This window comes from Phascolarctos cinereus, unplaced genomic scaffold (assembly GCF_003287225.1).
Source record: "Phascolarctos cinereus isolate Bilbo 61053 unplaced genomic scaffold, phaCin_HiC Scaffold_5;HRSCAF=322, whole genome shotgun sequence".
Lineage (NCBI taxonomy): Eukaryota > Metazoa > Chordata > Mammalia > Diprotodontia > Phascolarctidae > Phascolarctos > Phascolarctos cinereus.
The window spans coordinates 412711272-412731239 of NW_027555958.1; the positions used below are offsets into that span (position 1 = coordinate 412711272).

Here is a 19968-nt window from a genome sequence, read left to right on the forward strand (position 1 = left end):
TAGCCTTCTAGGGGGGTGAGGGGGGAAAAAGAATAAAGTAAAGAGTGCACAGAAGAAAACAAAAGAAAACTTACAAGGAAGCAAAGAAAAGATGGACAGCTGTGAACACAATGCATAGTATTTATTATATGGGCTTTCTTGAAATAGAAATTTAAGCTCTGTATTTGAATCCTCTCATGTTCTGCTGTGTGCATGACAGTGCTTTTTTTCTTTTGTATTTAAGTCTGTATTTCTTTTTCTTTTCTTGTGTATTTAAGTTTAAAATAAATTAATAAATAAGAATTTAAAAATAATTATAAAATAAGTCAGCTGATAAGTAGTGAGAAAAAGTAAGTTCTCTAGCCCTATAAACCTCAATTTATAGTTTTAATGGAGTCAGACTAACACAAATGGTAAATAGGTATGTCCAGCTTTGATTTAATACATATTTCAGATATATAAATATTCCCTACTCAAAGGCTGCCTAAATCACAAGTAACTATAAGTGACTTAAGTTGAAATGGATATAGAAGTGTTTTTCACTGCCTACTGTAGTAATTTGTCAGTGTCAGTAGAATATAAAGCCCAAGAAGGATTTGAATGTCATGGTTATTGCTCTGTAGAAGGGCAGTATTGCTTCTTGACTGACTGGTCAGGAGATGTTTCTGTAAAGTACCTAGAATTTCTGATTTACTTTAACTTTTAAGGCTTTCTGTTTCTTTAGCAATTGGTATTTTTATCTAGTTTTGAGAAAATCTATATGGTATAAAGGAAATGGTATCTTTCAGTTGTAAAATTAAATCCACCTACCAAAATTTGGATGACTTGTAACAAGCATACACACACACACACACACACACACACACACACACACACACACACACACACAAAACATGAATTTAATAAGGGAAAAAAGCTAACTGGGTAGCAATACTTTCATGGCTAAAATAATCAGTTGATAATTAAGTTGCTAAATTTATTGCCCAACAAACTTTGTCCTGGATTTGCAGTTATGTGGACAAACATTGAGTGAGCTGGTGTGTTCTAAAATCATGGACATCTAGTTTTTCAAAGGTGAATGCAACTTTTAATATCTTTTTTTTCTTAATTTATTTTGATTTATCAACAATCACTTCCATACACTTTTGAGTTTAAAATTTTTCTCCCCCTTCCTCCCAAAATCCCAAAATGGCGCACAATCTGATGTAGGCTATACATATACATTCCTATTAAACATATTTTCACATTAGTGATGTAAATAAAAATTAGAACCGATAGGAGGAACCACCAGAAAGAGGAAACAAAACTCAATTGAATAGAAAAAAATAGCAAATAGTATGCTTTGATCTGCATTCAAAATACATAGTTCTTTCTTTGGATGTAGATAGCATTTTCCATCACGAGGCCTTTGGAGATATCTTAGATCCTTGTATTGCTGGAAAGGGCTAAGTTTATCAATATTAGTCATTGCACAACGTGGCTGTTATTGTGTACAATGTTCTCTTGTTTCTGCTCATTCAGCATCAGATCATACAAGTCTTTCCAGGTTTTTTTGGAGTCAGCCTGTTCATCATTTCTTATAGCACAAAGTATTCCATTACATTGCTGTACCAGAACTTGTTCAGCCGTTCCCCAATTGATGGGCATCCTCTCAATTTCCAATTCCAAATTGCTCTCCAAAATGGTTGGATCATTTCACAACTCCACCAACAATGCATTAGTGTTCCAATTTTCCCTCATCTTCTCCAACATTTATCATTTTCCTGTTTTGTCATGGTGGCCAATCTGATAGGTATGATGTGATGTGGTACCTCAGAGTTGTTTTGATTTGCATTTCTCTAAGCAGTAGTGATTTAGAGCATTTTTTCATATGACTATAGAAGGCTTTAATTTCTTCATCTGAGGACTGCCTGTTCATATCCTTTGACCATTTATCAATTGGGGAATGACTTGTATTCTTATAGATTTGACTTAATTCTCTCTGTGTTTTAGAAATGAGGCCCTTTTCAGAGAGACTGGTTGTAAAAATTCTTTCCCAATTTTCTACCTTCCTTCTAATCCTAGTTTCATTGGCTTTGTTTGTGCAAAAACTTTTCAACTTAGTGTAATCAAAGTGATCAGTTTTGCTTTTCGTACTGTTCTCTATCTCCTGTTTGGTCATGAATTCTTCTGTTCTCCATAGATCTGAGAGGTAAACTATTCCTTGCTCTCCCAGTTTGCTTATAGTATCAGCCTTTATATCTAAATCATGAACCCATTTTGATTTTATTTTGGTATATGATGTGAGATTTTTGTCTATGCCTAGTTTCTGCAATACTCTTTTCCAGTTTTCCCGGCAGTTTTTTTCAAAGAATGGGTTCTTATCCCAGAAGCTGCGATCTATCAAATAATAGATTACTATAGTCATTGTCTACTGTGTCTTGCATATTTAACCTATTCCACTGATCCACCACTCTATTTCTTAGCCAGTACCAAGCAATTTTGATGATTGCTGCTTTATAATACAATTTAAGATCTGGAATGGCTAGGCCACCTTCCCCTGCATTTCTTTTCATTAGTTCCTTGATATTCTGGACCTTTTGTTCTTCCAAATGAATCTTGCTATTATTTTTTCTAACTCTATAAGATAATTTTTTGATAGTTTGATTAGTATGGCACTGAATAAGTAAGTTAGCTTAGGTAGGATTGTCATTTCTATTATATTAGCTTGTCCTACCCATGAACAATTGATGTTTTTCCAGTTATTTAGATCTGATTTTATTTGTGTGAAAAGTGTTTTGTATTGTGTTCGTATAGTTCCTGGATTTGTTTTGGGAGGTAGACTCCTAAATATTTTATAATGTCTACAGTAAGCTAACTGTTAATATCTTGTCTCAGTCATCTGATGTAGATTCATTTGGAATCATAGAATTTTATAGCTCCTAGACTCACTTCTGAGAATCTAGCATTGTGACTAGGGAGGAAATGGTTTCCATGTAAGTACTTTTGTCTTCATAGCTTGAACCCAGCATAGACACACACACACTTCTCTTATCTCCTAACACCACTCTTCAGCTTTGCCTCAGTGAACTTGCATTTATGAAATGCTGATAATGTGCCCAGTACTGTACACTGGAATGTGAAAATTGTAAAGTGAGTAGTAGTTCCTTTCTATAAAACATTGTATGCATGCTTCTTTGTCTCCTTTGTCACTGTTTGAAGTAATAAGATGAAGTACTGTGTGATTTATTAGATCTAAAGAAAAAATGAGTTCAAAAATTAACCAGAAGGTTATACACCCCTCCAAATTTAAAAAACAGAGGCCAAATGAGTTAAAATGAAGTAACTTTCAGAGTTATTTGGCTCTTCTAACATTTCTGAATGAAGCAACCTTTCATAGCTACTGTAAGATAATCTGTATCTTTGGATTATCAGGATACGTCATTGGTTTTATAGTATTTTGGATAGATATAGCTAGAGTATCTTATCTTTTTTAAATTTAATTTTTTTATTCAATTAAGCATTTTTCTCTCCTTTTGCCCCACTCCAATTGAACAAAAAAACAGTAAAATAAAATACTTAATTTGCTTGCTTATTTTTAAAAGTAGCCAATATGCAGTCCAGCAAAGCAGATTCCCTCTTTAGCCATGTCCAAAAATATGTCTCGGTGTATTTTGAGTCCATCACCTTTCAATCAAGATGTGGGTCGTCATATGCTTCATCTTCAGTCCATGGGTATCATGTTTTGTCATGGCATTGATTGTTCCTAAGTCTTTCAAAGCTATTTTCATTCTGATTGTAATTTTATAACTTGTTCTCCTGGTTCACTCTGGAAAAAAATCATAAAAGCTTTTCCAGTTTTCTTTGAAACTGTCCATTTAGTAATTTCTTATTGTACAGTAGCATTCCATTACATTCATATATCATAATTTGTTTTACCATTTCCTAATGATGGACACCCCCTTAGTTTCTAGGTCTTTGCTCAGCACAGTGCTTAGTACATAATAAACAGTTAAAAATACTGGCTGATATATTGATATCGTAAATATGTTGACATATATATATATATATATATATATATATATATATATATATATATATATATTCATAAATAGTGATTGTAGTGGTTTAAGGAGTAAGGCCATGCCATTTTAGTGACTTTTGGTTCACTGTTGCAAAATCCTCTGCAGGATCTTAACTAGGGTATTGTGGAGACATCTTAAACTCAGAAAGTTCAAAATAGAACTCATCTTTCTTCCTAAACCCTTGCTTTTTCCAGATGTGCCTGTTGCTGTTTCAAGTACCACCATCCTTCCAGTTAACCAGGTTCACAATCTAGTTGTTATTCTCAACTCCTCACTTGTACTCACCCCACATATCTGATCCCTTGCCAAGTTAAAATCTTGCTTTTTGTCTCTTGTATATCCCCTATTCTCTCCTCTGAACCCTTGTGCAGGGCTTTATCACCTCGTGTCTGGACCAATGCAGTAGCTTGCTGGTCAGTCTCTATGCCTCAAATCTCTCCCTATCCCTATCCATTCAGCTGCCAAAGGGATTTTCCTAAAGCACAAATCTGACTGTAGCACTCCCCTATTCACTAAAGTTCAGTTTACCCCTTTGATCTCCAGGATCAAATATAAAATTGTCTTGTTTGATGTTTAAAATCTTTAATAACCTGGTCCCTTCCTAACTTTCCAGTCTTCTTAGACCTTATTCCACTCCAAATACTGTGTGATCAAGTGACTCTAGCCTCTCTCCATCTCCTTATTTCACTAGCTGTCCCTTTATTTGAAATTCTCTTCATCCTCTTCTCAGCCTCCTCATTTCCTTGACTTCCTTTAAAACCTAGCTCAAATCTCATCTTTACAAAGGATCATTCCCCAGTTCCCCATGACTTTTTGTTTGTTATCCCTCTGCTAGTATCTTCCATGTGAAATTATCCCTAAAATGAATAGATATGCAGTTGTTTGCATATTATCTCCCCATTAGCCTGTGAGCTCTATGAGAGTAGGTACTAATTTTGGCTTTGTTATTATGCTCTGCTCTTAGCACAGTGCCTGGCACTTAGTCCACAATAAATACTTGACTGAGAATGCTGGACAGTTCACAACCTCACCAATAGTAGTAGTATGCCTCTGTTCTCTGTCTCACATTTGTCATTTTCCTTTTCTGTCATTTTTACCAATCACATTAGTGGGAAGTAGAATTTAAGAGGGGTGTGTGTGTGTGTGTGTGTGTGTGTGTGTGTGTGTGTGTGTCTGTGTGTCTGTGTGTCTGTGTGTGTGTGTATTGGAGCATTTTTTTTCCCCTTTTGATTGTTGTTAGCTTGGATTTGTCCTTTTGAAAACTGCCTGTTCATAGCCTTTGGCAAGTTATCTATAGGGGAATGGTTCTTTTTTCCTTGCATTTAAAAAAAATAAATTATTTATGACTTTTTTTCCATCACTAAAATTTCTCCTAATATCACTCTCCCTCTGCAATCCGAGAGAGTCATCTCATATAAAAGAGAAAAAAGAACAGCAAAAATTATCAGTGCATGGCAAAAGTCTGAAAATATATGGTATGTAGTGTTCCATACATAACAGTCTCTCGCTTTTGCAAAGAACTGGAGTCTGAGATGTCTTCTCATGTATTCTTTGGATCTGTGCTTATTCTTGGTAATTTGGGGGGGGGGTTGTTGTTGTCTGACTGGCTTAAGCATTTGTGGGCTGAGAGTTCTGGAAGCCCCCATTGCAGCCAGCCCCAAGGCCTGCTGCTGGCTCGTGGGGGTGAGGGCAACCTGCGCTATACCGCACTTACACTCCTGTGAGATGGATGAAGTTTCCTGCCTACCTGGGCAAGAAAACTTTCACCCTAACCTTTTGTTGCTTCTACTGCTCCAGAATTCTTTTTCAGGAGTTATTTTAAAGTTGTTGTGAGGGGAATTCATGATAGCTCAGGTGAATCCCTGCCTTTACTTTGCCATCTTGGCTCTGCCTCTGTTCTTGCTCAGAATTCACTTTGGCGTGTTCTGCGGTGGTCGTTCTTTACTTGTACGTTGTAGACATTGTATATGTTATTTTCTTGGCTCTGCTTACTTTGTAGCAATTCATGTAAATCTTTCTGTGTTTCTCTATGTTCAGTGTATTCATTATCACAGCGCAGTAGTATTCATTTTATTTCATGTGCAACTTTATCTAGCCTCCAGTTGATTGGCATCAACTTTGTTTTGGTTCAAATTCTAATAAATTTGAATCAATTTCTTACATATCTTGGATCCAAGATCTTTATCATAGAAACTTGCTTCAAAGGTTTTTTTTTTACCCTGTTACATATTTCCCTTCTGATGTTAATTGCATCATTTTTGTTGGTGTAAACATTTAAAATTTTTATATAATGAAAATTATTGATTTTATCTTCTGTGATCTTTTCTATCCCTTATTTGTTCATGAACTCTTTTCATATTCATAGATCCAAAAGGTAATCCATTTCTTGGAGAGAATCATATCTAGATAAGCAAATGTTCATGACTTAGAGATTTAAAGAAATATCTGTCTATCCTTTCAAAATTATGACATTAGTATATTCTTAAATAACTTTAGGTATACTGAAATTGTTTAAATATCTTTTGGAGAACATTTATCAGTTAGTTTTCACTTGATTATTCATTGATATTCTTGGCCATGGAGACTAAGAAAGATTTACAGTATTTACTAGATTTGAGCCCAAACAGAAGAACTTTGTTAGACTTTACTAGTACTTATTTTTGTTGTACTGACAATAGAAAGTAGTATATTTTCTGTATATCTTTCAAAAGAGACAGGATAATGCTGTTTTTTTTTTCAAAAAAGTAAAGTGGACAAAAATCTTTCCTATGTACATAATGCCATATTAAGAGACAATAAAACATGGGGAGCAGTATTTAGAGCCAATAGAATCCATCCATAAAGATAACCTCATTTTACTGATATGTAAACTTATGTCTAGATAAGGTAAGTTACTCAATGTTTGACTTAGGGAATGCTCTAGCTCTGCCTAGCAGATCCGAGTCTTGAGTAGCCTCAAGCAACTAATAAAGCTACACTATAAATAAAACATGCCAAAAAAATTTTTTTAATTATACTTACTTTGTTTCATGAGAATCCTCTCTACCTAGGATGGTCTCTTTCTTTTCCCAGTTATGGAAATTTCTTTGCTTGATTTGTTCTTTTATTTCAGTTTTATATCCATACTTTTTCTTTAAATATAAAACTGTTTTGCATTTATAAAACTCCTCAGTTTCCCCTGTTTGAAATTGAAATCTACTTTATATTCTTTAAGAAACCTCATCTAGCAAAAAATTATTTTGCTTTCCAGAGTAGCTTTTATGGGGGGGGGGACAACAAAAAATAACCTTAACATTGAATGGAATGAGTATTTCTATTGCATCTGTTTAGAATCACACATTTTTACTATCTGTTGTATAATCATTTTTTTGTCTTATTCATAGTATGTTAGATATTTATTAATATCCAGTGTACTTATATAACTCTATAAGGTAGTGTTGATTTTGATGTTTGCTGAATATTTTTAGTCTTTTCATTAACTTAGACATTACCTCCTCGATTGTTTAAAATTTTGAGGGGGGTTTGGTGCCATTGTTATTTAGGAAAGAGGAAATACAACAGGGGTGAGGGATGGGGGGAGTCAAACTACCTAATTTTGTATTTTAGATTAGCCTCTATTCTTTCCTTCCTTCCTTCCTTCCTTCCATCTGTCCGTCTGCAATTGGGGTTAAGTGACTTGCCCAGAGTCACACAGCTAGTGAGTGTTATGTGTCAGGATGGATTTGAACTCAGGTACTCCTGACTCAAGAGCCAGTGCTCTATCTGCTGCACCACCCAGCTGCCCCCTGTTTTTTAAAAAGTAACTACTTTAACCCATCTCTAGGTTCCCATCTACCTTGAACATTATCGGAGTTCATTCCTTTTTTTTTCCTGTAATAGCTAGAGTCCCAAAATGAATGTAATGTTAAAAACTGATAGCAAAAGAATACTCGGTTCTTGATTAACCGTTCTGGATTGAAAAGAAAGCGTAGGGAGTTTGGGATCTAGAATGAGAATTGCCTAAAAAATTTAATTTACTGGCAGTTTTGATCAAAGTCATATAGTTCTGGCATTATTGAAAATGGATGAAATAGTTTATAGAAGGTATCTAGAAAATATAATACTTAACTTTAACTGAAATATTTTTCATTCAGAAGTTAGTGATAGCATGTGTAATACTAAAATCCATTTAAGATTAAAGTGACAGTTTTTTCCCTTAACAATCTATGTCAAATTCCAGTGCAGTTTCTTTTCAGGCATATATGGTTTATGTTATTTTAACTTTTTTATGATTTTGGTGTGTTTTTGTTCAAATATCACTTCCTAGGAATGATGCAAAAAAAAAATTGACTCTTTTTTTTTTGGTCATCGTAAATGAATCAAGTCTTCATAACATTGCACTGTTACTAGTTTAGCATAATTTGTAATAGTTTTTGGCCATGAAGTATCAATACCATGTGGCAAAAGCTACTAGACTTCTGTTTTCTCCGTTCATTGTATTTCTCTTTGTACCTTTTTTTTCCCCTATAGATCACTGTGTCCATTACTATGATCTTCGCAACACTAAACAGCCCATCATGGTGTTCAAAGGACATCGAAAGGCGGTTTCCTATGCAAAGTTTGTGAGTGGGGAGGAAATTGTTTCTGCGTAAGTATTTCTGCATTCTTGGGTTGAGCCCAACATGAGTAAATCTTCCATCATTTACTAGATATTTCATTGTGTGTGAGTCTTTCTGAAGTATAACATTGATGTGTTTGCTTTTTTCCTTTGAACAGCAAATTGTTATGATTTTTAGAGTTAGAAAAGAAAATGTATTCTAGTTTTCCAAATCTGTTTCTTTCCTTATGGCACAGAAAAATTAAGAAAAAAAAATAGAAACATTGCAAATTTTGCCATAAGTGCTCTAATTTCCTAAGACAGCAGTCATTTATTAAATCCCTACTATGTGACAGGCAATATGCTAAGCCCTAGGGATACAAAGAAAGGGAAAAACAGTCCCTATTTTCAGGGAGCTCATAATCTAATGGGAGGGACAACATGAAAATAATTAGGCACAAATAAGATGTATAAGCTGATGTTTATCTCAGAAGGAAGACATTAGCATTAAGGAGGAATAGCAAAGTTTTTGTGGCAGAATATGTGACTTAAGCTTGAAGAAAGCCAGGAAAGAAAAAAAGTGGAAAAGAGGAGGGAGAGAATTCCAGGCATGCAGGGAACAGCTAATGTAAATGCATCAAGTCAGGAGATGGAGGGTCTTATTCAGTGAACAACAAAGAGGCCGGAATTAATGGAGTGCAGAGTAGAGGGAGATGAGAAGAAGAGCGTCCAGGACTGAATCGTGAGAACATCTATCATTAACGGTGGCAGTTTGGATGAAAATACTGCAAAGGAGTAGTCAGATAGGTAAGAGGACAAGTAAGAGTGAACAGTAATGTAAATATCTAGATAGAAGAGAATATCAAGAAGGGAGTGATCAACAATGTCTGAGATTGCAGAATGGTCAGGAAGGATAAGGATTGTGAAAAAGACCAGTAGATTTGGCAATTATATCATTGATAACTTTGGAAAGTGCAGTTTCAGTTAAATGATGAGGTTGGAGGCTAGGCTGCAGAAAGTTAAGCAGAGAGTGAAAAGATAGAAATATCAATTGTAAGCCTTTTAAAAGAGTTTAGTTATGAAAGGGAGAAAAATATAGGACTATATCAGTGAAGAATATATCAAGGGAAAGATTTCTGATGATGGAGGAGAAATGGAACTGTTTGTAGGCAATAGGGAAGCAGTCAGGTAGATTGAAGATTAGTGTCAGAGTGAGTATGATAGGGTATTTTGATGGAGAAGAGAGGATGGCATAGGATCACTTGTGAATGTAGAGAGTTTTTGCCTTGTCAAAGAGAAGTGTCATCTTTTCATGTGAGACAGGTGATAGAGAAGATTGGGGTGGGGGAAGGTCTGAGTGATGTGAGATGAGGAGGGAAGAAGAGGGAGCTCTTGATGAATGACCTCAATTTTTTTTCAGTGAAATATGATGCAAAGTCCTTAGCTGCTAGGGTAGGGGGTGGGAGACCCATGGGATATTTGAAGAATGATAAAAAGGTTTGGAAAAGCTGCTGTGCTGATAGTGAATTGATTAGGGAGTTATAAAAATTGCCTTGTCACAGTGAGTGCCCAGTTTTAATTACATAACAAATTTGTTGTCAATATGGTTTTGTGATTTTATCCACTTCATTCACTAGCATGCAAGTTCAGGAGTAAAGGCAGCATATAGTGAAATTGATCCCATCTTGAGGGGGTGCCAGAGCAAGATTGGCAGTAAGATAAGAGTGACTTGAGAAAAGAGGAGAGTATAGAGTTAAGCTGGTTCACCAGTGGGTCAGTATGTGGAAAGGATGGGCATATAGCTAGTGCAGAGGTGATCCTGTGGGAAAAAATGAGAGTGTGAAGTGTTGGGAGCCTACAGCAAGGACGAAGAACAGGATTAGAGGTTCCCAGGCAGAGGAAAAGATGGGATGATGGTAGATTATGATCAGACAAAGGAATTTCAAAGGCCATAAACTAAGTACATGGTAAAACTTTTTAATATTAGAGCTAAATTTTGTCTTTCATGAGGATTTTAGGCAATGCTTTTAAAAAAAGAAAGTTCTAACACAGTTTGTATGATCATATCATCATAGAGCTAGAGCTAGAAGGAATCTCAGAGCCACCTCCTTTTAGTAGAGGCCCCAGGAGGTTATGGGGCTTGTTCATTTGATTCTGATGAGTCTTGCTACTGCGAAGGTTATTTCTTGGGTCCTCTGCCAGTGACTTTCCATTGAAAGAAGAGCTCATAGGATTTTTGTTGTTGTTGTTCTGGCTATGATTTATTTGATTTTTAAGACAAGACATATAGATAGTTATCGCTTTGATGATTTTGGTGATGATAGTTAATATAACAGATCACAGCATTTAAAACTAGAAAGATCATCTAGTCCAATCTCCTCATTTAACAGATTAGGAAACTGTGACCCAGAGAAGTTGAGTGATTTGTTCAGGGTCACACAGGAAGTATGTAAGCCAGGATTGCAACCCAGTTCCCCCAAATTTAATCCTCTTTCCATTCAGCATATGAACATATGGATAAAAAGAGGAAGCATTTTTAGACCAGGGCAGCTCTCATAGGATTTTGTAAAAGAAAAGAACCTTACTAATAATTTAGTCCTGTCCTCTCATTTTATAGATGAGAAAATTGAATCCTAAAAACAGCAAATCTTGTCCAGAGTCCTACAAGTACTAAGTAGAAGATCTAGGAATAAAATCCAGATCTTCTGACCCAAACCCAGCATTCCTTCCATTACATTGTGTTGTCTTATACAGTTGTGTGCTGCTTGAATTGTGAACTTGTTGAGCTGCAGCAATTCTTTGGACTCAGTTTTCATCCTGGCATTTGGTAGCAATCGACCCCAAGCAAACCATCCATTCTATTCAGAGCCCACACATTTCCAAATCACCTGTGAAAAGAAAACATACCCAATGATCCAGGAGCTGGAAGGAGACCGGAAAAGGTGCTACTTGTTCAGGTTCTGTCCTCTACTGGGTAGAAAATACTTATCATGCTTATTTTCTTTTCATTTTTTGTTGAATCTTAGAAATATAATTAATATCTCATTCATATGAAAGTAAAACGAGGGCATTGGATTAGATAACCTCTAAGAACTCTTCTAGCTCTAAATCTGTCATTCTAGCAACTTATTGACATTTAAATTACCTTAAAAACATGACATTTCACAACTCTTTTTCTATCTCTTCACATCTGCATTAGGATTCTTTGTCCTTGCATCCTCACTCACTTTTCCTCACATAATCACGGCAATCATTGTGTATATTCCATTCTTGTTCTACATTGTACTTCATAAAAGTCTTTCCAGAGTTCTCAATATTCCTCAGACTTGTCCAGTTTAATTTCATTACTGTATTCCCTCACATTACTTACAGGATCACAGATTTAGTTCCAGAAAGGGAACTTAGAGTCATCAAGTCCATCTCCCTCATTTTCAGATGATGAAACTGACACCCAGAGAAGTTAAGTTACTTAAGGTCACCTTGGCAGTAAGTATCAGAGCCAGGTTTCAAACACTATTGTTCTTATTACAAATTGAGAGCTCTTAAGATATTACTAATTTTTTGCTGTTACATAGAATTCCACTATGAAAATCTTCCCTTTTTTGTCTCGCATAGTATTTTTTTTATTTTTAATATTCATTCTTTTAAAAATTTTGATTTCCAAATTCTCTCTCTCCCTTGTACGTCTCTCCCACCCATTGAGAAGGCAAGCAATATATCAGTTACACAAGTGAAGTTATGCAAAACATATTTCCATATTAGCCATGTTGCAAAAAAAATCAATAAAAAGAAAAAAATAAAGCAAAACAAGTATTCTTTAATTTGCACTATGAAAATTTTTCAATAGATAGCTCATATAATTATCTATGCATTTGTGTGTGTGTAGATGCATATTTTAAGATATAGTCCCACCTTATATGACAGTGGCACAGTGAATAGAGAGCCAGAAAAACCAGAGCTCAAATCTTGCTTCAGATACTAGGTGTGTGACCCTGGGCAAGTCACTTAAGGCCTCTCAGCCTCAGTTTCCTCAAATAATAATGATAAGAAGAAGTTACCATTTTTATAGCACCTACTATGTGTCAAACACTGTGATAAGTACTTTTACAAATTTTATCTTATTTTATCCTCACAACAACACTGGGAGGTAAGTGCTGTTATTATCCCCATTTTATAGTTGAAGAAACTGAAGTAGGCAGGGGTTAAGTGACTTGCCCAGGTTTAGCCGGCTATAAGTATCTGAGGCTAGATTTGAACTCAGGTCTTCCTGACTCCGGGCCCAGTGCTGTAGCCACTGTGCTACCTCACTGCTTCGTGCCTCTGTAAAATGAGGCTAATAATAAAAGTTACCTCCTAGGGCTGGTTGTGAAGATTAAATGAGATCACATATGCAAAATGCTTTGTGACTTTTGAATAAAACCTTGAAAAGGCAGTTATTGAATCCATTTTGGTGGGAAGGAAAGGAGGTAAGAATGATGATTTCAGTAATGTAAGGAACTTCATGTGAGGAAACTCCTCTAGTAAAGCAGATCGTCAGCTGCTTTGTAATATCTTACACTGGAGAGGTTTCCTGGGGTACTGAGAAGTTATGTGACTTGGCCAAGGTTACACAATCAGGTATGAGTACAGATCTTAAGCATTTATTTGGTACTTCAAATGTTCTCAGCACAAGGGATACAAAGATGGTATGAAAAGCATTCTTGCCCTTGAATTGTCTACATTGTTGTGGAGATGTCTGGATATTCCATACAGAAAACAATAATATGAACAGATGCAAAGTAAGACAATATAATTTGGGAGGAATGTTGCTAACAATAGTGGAAACTATTAAGTACCTCATGTTATAGGTCATTATAGAGTCAAGCTTATAAATTAAGACAGGGATTCCACAAGATGGACTGAAGGACATGAAGGACAGCCTATGCAAAGCACAGAGATAGCAGGCAGAATGTTATGTATGCACATATGTTTTCTTTTACAGCAAAGTAGACTAGTTTGGTTGTAACATAGACTGCATAATGGGAAGTGATATGAAATCAGTCTGGAAAGATTGATTTGACCTGGCTTGTGAATGCTAAATAGAGGAGGTGTATTTCATCCTAGAACCAATAGGGAGGCACAGACAATTCTTGAGTAGCGAAGTAATATGGTCAAACTTGTGTTATAATAACTAAAGTATTATTAGAGTTTCTTTTTGTTTTATTAGACTTTAATATATTCCAAAGGTGATAATTACCAAGAAAATAAAGACATCATAGGATAATCCTATGCATTACTATTCACTTATTGTTCACTAGTGTACTTTAATTAATATATATGGAAGCCTAGTGAAAAAAGATGACCATTTATTTACATTTTTTTTGTTGAGAGGAGCCAAGATGCCAAGTAAATAAAATAGATCATGTAGGAAGTTAGTAATCCATGTCTTGTTAAATCTGATGTGGACAGGACCTGCTTTTTTGCTACTTTGTTTCATACCTGCCCACATTTAATGTTGCCTAAAACCCATCATTAATTTCCAATTCATTATCTTTACCTGTTCCTTCAATGATTTTCCCAATGGACTGAACATATTGCAACAAATAAATACAGCAGTTAGGCAGTCATTCTCACATCATTTTATGATGGGCTGCTTTCCAGAATATTTTCCAGAAATGCGGCATGTTAGCAACCATCCATATTTCTAATTTTCCTTTAAATTTTAGCATGGTGATAATACTCTGTTTTGTGGTCAAATTATGGCCAGTAGTTGAAAACTAGGGATTACAGTAATTCAGAGGGATGAATAAGTATCTTTACTGTAGATTGTTTGGTTATGAAAAATGCCAGTACTTGCTAAGGTTTAAAGTGCTAAAATTGATGGTTCTTTTTTTTTTTCTTTCTGGCTAGGCAGTGGGATTAAGTGACTTGCCCAGGGTCAGACAGCTATTAAGTGTCGAGTGTCTGAGGCTTGATTTGATATCAGGTCCTCCTGACTCCAAAGCCGGATCTTTATACAGCTGTACCACCTAGCTGCCACCAGTTCTTTTCCTCAATATTTTTTCATTTATTTTTTTTAATGGAGCATGGCTTTAGTTTATCTTCCCTTCTTGCCAACTTCAGCACCTAACAGTATAGAATCTCAGTCTTAGAAAGGATATTGCAAGTTATTTGCCCCATACCCCCTAAAAATGAAACATGAACCTGTTCTCCAAAACTCGTAACAAAAGGCAACGTAATCATGGTTACTCACAATGATGAGAAATTCACTATATTCTAAGGTGCATTTTTCCATTTTCAAAGAGCTGTAATTATCAGGAAATATTTCCTTAATTAAGCTATAGTCTACTTTCCTGTAATTTCTTCGTACTATTCCTAATAATCATCTCTGGTCCTGTGTAGAATAAATTCCTTTTTCATTTGATAGACTTTCAGATATTTGAAGACATATGTCACGATTTCCTGATCAATCAGCAAGAATTTATTAAGCACCGATTATGTCATACTTTTTAGTCAGTCAATCAACAAACATTTACTGATCACCTCTTATGTACCAGGCATTGTAATATTTGCTGAGGAGACAAAGACAAGTGTCTGCCTTCAAGAACCTTACATTCTACCAGAGTACATGTTCACAGATGAGTAAATATTGGACATATACAGTATAATTATATAATAATTGAAAGGAGACACTAACAACTGAGGGAATCATGGATTTGTCTTGAAAGAAATTAGTATTTGAGTTGAGACTTGAAGGGTACTCAGTGTTCCAAGAGGTACAGGTGAACAGGAAGAGCATTTCAAGCCTAGGGAGCAGCTTGTATAAAGTCGTAGAAGGCAGAAGACAGAATGTTGAGTATGAGGGAATGGCAAGTAAGCCAGACTGGACAGAGCACAGAGTGCATGTCAGACTGGAAAAGGAGGTTTGAGACAGATGGTGAAAGGTTTTGAATGACAGAACTTTATCTGAAAGGGAATGAGGCATCACCGAAGCTTCTGTGAAACTTCTTGATATGGTTGGACCTATGTTTTAGGAATATTACTTTTGGCAGCTTTGTGAAGGATGGATTGGGATGGGAAAAGACAAGATATAGGGAAACCAGTTAGGCTATTGAAGTAGTCCATGTATGAGAGGATAGTGGTCTGACCTAGGACATTTTGAGTGTGACTAGAGAGAAAGGATAGGTGGGAGACATCATGAGAAGGTGGCATCATTAGGAGCTAACAACTAATTAGATATTGGAGATGAGTATGAATGAAGTTGATGATGGTTTCTAGGTTGCAAACGTAGGTGACCATAAGAATGGTGGTGCTCTTGAGAGAAATAACGAAGTTAAAGAGATGTTTGGATGGTTTTAGGGGAAAAAACAATGAGTTCTGGTTTGAACACGTTGAGTTTGATATTTTTGTGGGACATCAAATTGGAAAAGAAGTGTAGCAGGGAAGTGGGTATGCAGGACTGTAGCCCAGGAGAGAGATGAGCACTAGATATAGATTTAACAGTCATTGGTACAGAGATGTTAGTTGAGTCCATTGGTCATTTTGGAGTTACTAAGAGGTAGTACAGAGAGAGAAGAAAGGACTGAGAACAGAACTCTAGAGAACAGCTTCATATAGGAGGACAGGATATGAATGATGAACCTACAAAGGAGACCAAAAGAAGTTTTGGAATAGCTTCCATGGATGGGCAGGGAGATAGTGTCAATCAGCAAGGAGTAAAAACATTGGCAGTATAGCAGTGATGGCCAAGTTGAGATTGGAGATAGCATGAATTTTTAACAGACCTTTGTCAGCATAGTTGTGTGACTTTCTCCAGTAGAATTTATCAGTAAATAAGAGTGAAGAAGGTGGATGGGTGGAGTAAGTCAGTATTGGGTCTGGAAGCATGTAAGTGATTGATGGACAATGGTATAAAGAATTTAAGGGTTTGGTCAACTATCACCCCCATTTCATTCATCTAATCTATTTTTGTATGGTTTCTAGTTACCATCTTGGTTCTCTTCTTTTGGACATACTGTAATTTCTCAGCATACCTTCTAAAATATGAAATGTAAAGCTAATATTTGAGAAGTGGCCTGATCAGGAGTGGGAAATCTCTTGTATCCCTTGTTTTGGACACATATATCTATTAATGAAACCAAAGGTTGTATTAATGTTTTTAGGAACTGTTATCTGTGCTTTTGCTCATGATTCTCTTCTGGAAATACCTTCCTCTTGTCCATCTGCCTTTCTAAAATCTTGGGCACTGTTGGCTACATTTTTTCTTTTGGATACCCTTTTCTCTTTAGGTTTTTGTGACACTGCTTTCACCTGTTTCTACTCTTACCTTTGTGACTACTTCTTTTTAGTCTCCTTTGCTAAATCTTCCAGGTCTTGCCCACTAGCCAAGGATGTTGCCTAAGGCTCTTTCCTCAGCAGTCTCTTCTTCCTCTATGCCAAGAAAGGTTTCATGTCCAGCATGAATGCACCAGAAGCTGTGCAAGATGAAAAAATAGGAGCCAACTGGCAGCTCTACTTCTCAGATTCCAGAGCTAGGTATTAGATTAAGGGAAGCCTGAAAAGATGACCTACACCTAGTGGTGGTCCTAAGCTAGTGTGCTGGGCAAGAAGCAGGAACACAAGGTAGGACAACTATGACACTGACTTTGGATTTGAAGTTAAAGTCTCCCTTTCAACTCTCAATGGGATCTAAAGCTTAATGTTGAATAACCAGGCTAAGAGCTTAGACCAAGAGGAAACTTGCTTTTCTGTCTCTCTGAACCATTGGAACCTACCAACTACCTTCAGTTGGCCGGGGGCTAGCAATGATTTACTATAGGATCTAACCAGGGCAGTTGTATTGCAAGACTCATAGATAGGTTAGGAGTTTACAAAGCTCTAGGAGGTCAACGATCAGATTTCATCCTTAATCAGGCAGCATCAGGCACACTGAAACTTTGCAGGTCCACAACCTGAGCCACTCCTGAGATCCTTGAACAGCATAGTACCCCATACCCAGGGGAAAATTCATGGCAAAAGATAAAGCAAGACCAACCAAGGCCCAGAGATATGTTAGCCTGGCCATTACACAGAGTCCCAGTTTAGGAAGTAAGACAGAATGAATGAGTAAACAAAAAAAGAATCTCACCATAAAGAGTCATGGAGGGACATCCAAGACATAAAACCAGAAAAAGAGAATGATTCCAAAACATGTACAAGCAAAGCATTAAAGAAAAGTACAACTTAGTTTAAAAAGTTTAGCTAGAATTCTTAGAAGAAAGTAAACAAAAGTTAAAAAAGGATTTCATTAATAAGATGAGACTACTAGAGTAAAGAACTGGGGAAGCATTAATGATAAAGGAAACACCTGGAAGGAGAATTAACAGTTTAGCCTAAGAGGTACAAAAATGTACCTAAGCAGCATGCTCCTTGAAAATTAGAATGGACCAAATGAAAATTAATGTCTGTGGGAGAAAACAAGAAATATTAAGACAAATCAAGACATTGTAAAAAATTCGAATGTATTGATAAAAGTGAGATAGAAAATGCAACAGTGTTGGGTGAAGATAAATATTGCACTTAATGGAGGAGCAAAGTGGAACAGGAAGCGGGGACTAAGAGGGTAGATTGACGGAGGGATTAGTGTAAGTCCAACAAGCAAATATGAAAAGGTGGATCACAAATAAGGATTTAAAAGGAAAGAAAAGGTGAAAGCCTATAACTGGGATCTGGGTGAGGAAAGAGATGAGAGCAGAACTCGTTTGTATCAACATCTCTGCACTGATGTTGTGCAAATTTTTTGCTCAGTATCCTCTTCTTTGTAAACAAGAGTGGCAATCAAAGAAAGTCAGAAATAAACCAATCTGACTAAAATGCAAAGGAAGACAGGTAACTGGGGAAAATATTCATATCAAACTTCTCTAATCAGAGCCTCATTCCCTATATATGTAAAGAGTAAATTAAGATTTGGAGCCATTCCCTAATCAATAAATTGTCAAGGAATACAAAAGGAAGGCTTTAAAGGAAGAAATCCAAGCTAACAATAATATGAAACAAATTTTTTCAGATCACTAATAATTAGAGAAATAAAGCAACTCTGAGGTTCCACCTCATACCCATAAAATTGGCAGAATTTATGAAAAAGGAAAATGATAAATGTTGAAGGGGCTATAAGAAAACAGTCACATCAGTGAATTCTTGGTGAAGCTGTAAATTGGTCTGTCCACTCTGGAAAACGATTTGGAACTATGCCTGAAAATTTCCTAAACTATGCATACCCTTTGACTAGTAGTATCAGTAGTAGGCTTATTTACTCAAGAGATGAAAGAAAGGAAGATATCACAGCACTGGAATTTGAGGGAGTATCCACCAATTAGTGAGTTGGTGAACAAATTATTAATATATTATTATGCTGTTAGAAATAATGAAAGGAACAATTTCAGAGAGAACTAGAGAATATTTGCTGGAACTAATGCAGTTAAGAGAGCAGTGCCCAGAGAACAAATTTATACAATAGCTGCAACATTATAAAGACAAAGAACTGTGATCAGTGCCATGATGAACAAATATTCATGATGAAGCATGCTACCCACCTCCTGAAAGAGAGGTGAAAGACTTAACAGGCCCAGTGCAGGAATTTATTTTGCTTGATTGTGTATATTTAATATAACACTTTTGTTTTTCTTTTTTTCCTTCCAATGGGGAAGAAGTGGGAAAGAGAGAGAAAATGTTTGTTAACTTAGAACAATTTAATTTTCAAAGACAGTAGTTCTCAAAATTTTATCTTGCTTTGAATGGTTGCCAATCAAGAATAATTATGTCATAGTTTTTTGAGGAGCTGTTTTGTTATTCTTATGATGGGTGATTAGGAGGCAGAATTGTGCAGAAAGTGATAATCTTTCTACATGTGTAAAAATAACTTGCCCAAAACATTTGACCCTCTTTAGTTTTAACTATCTTAACTTAAAATAGCAATTTGCTTTTACTTTTTTGCTTTTCTTTTTTCAATGCAACACATTTATTAATCTACAATGTCCTGGGTGTGGGGAAACAGAGTAAAAAGAAAAAAGTCTTTACCTTTGCCAAAGAAAGTGTTTTTTTTATACCTTTAAAGCTAATTTCAGCAAGTACATTTTGATAAAATATGTTCATTGTTAGTATTTAGTTGGAATGAACAAATTGGGTTTATTACTTTTTTTAACTGTGGGTATGTCAACAATGCATTTTTACATATATTCTAATTTTCTGTGGCTTTATAGATTATATTAATTCATCGTATTTTGCTAGATTTTAACTTCCATAATCATAAAATTCCAAGTTTATGTGCAAAAATTAAAAAGCAACTCTTGGAAGACATTCAAGTGATGGTTCTGTCATTTTTTTTTCTGTTAC

The 19968-nt window shown here is 35.8% G+C and overlaps 1 protein-coding gene across 1 annotated transcript in view; it reads left to right on the forward strand.

Annotated features, from left to right (window-relative positions):
- The window catches only part of COP1 (COP1 E3 ubiquitin ligase), a 202432-nt gene that overhangs the window by 181643 nt on the left and 821 nt on the right, over positions 1–19968 (forward strand). Inside the window, exon 16 of the mRNA XM_020984279.2 lies at positions 8553–8670. Within this exon, the coding sequence (XP_020839938.2) occupies positions 8553–8670 (118 nt within the window). The remainder of the gene's footprint in view (positions 1–8552; positions 8671–19968) is intronic.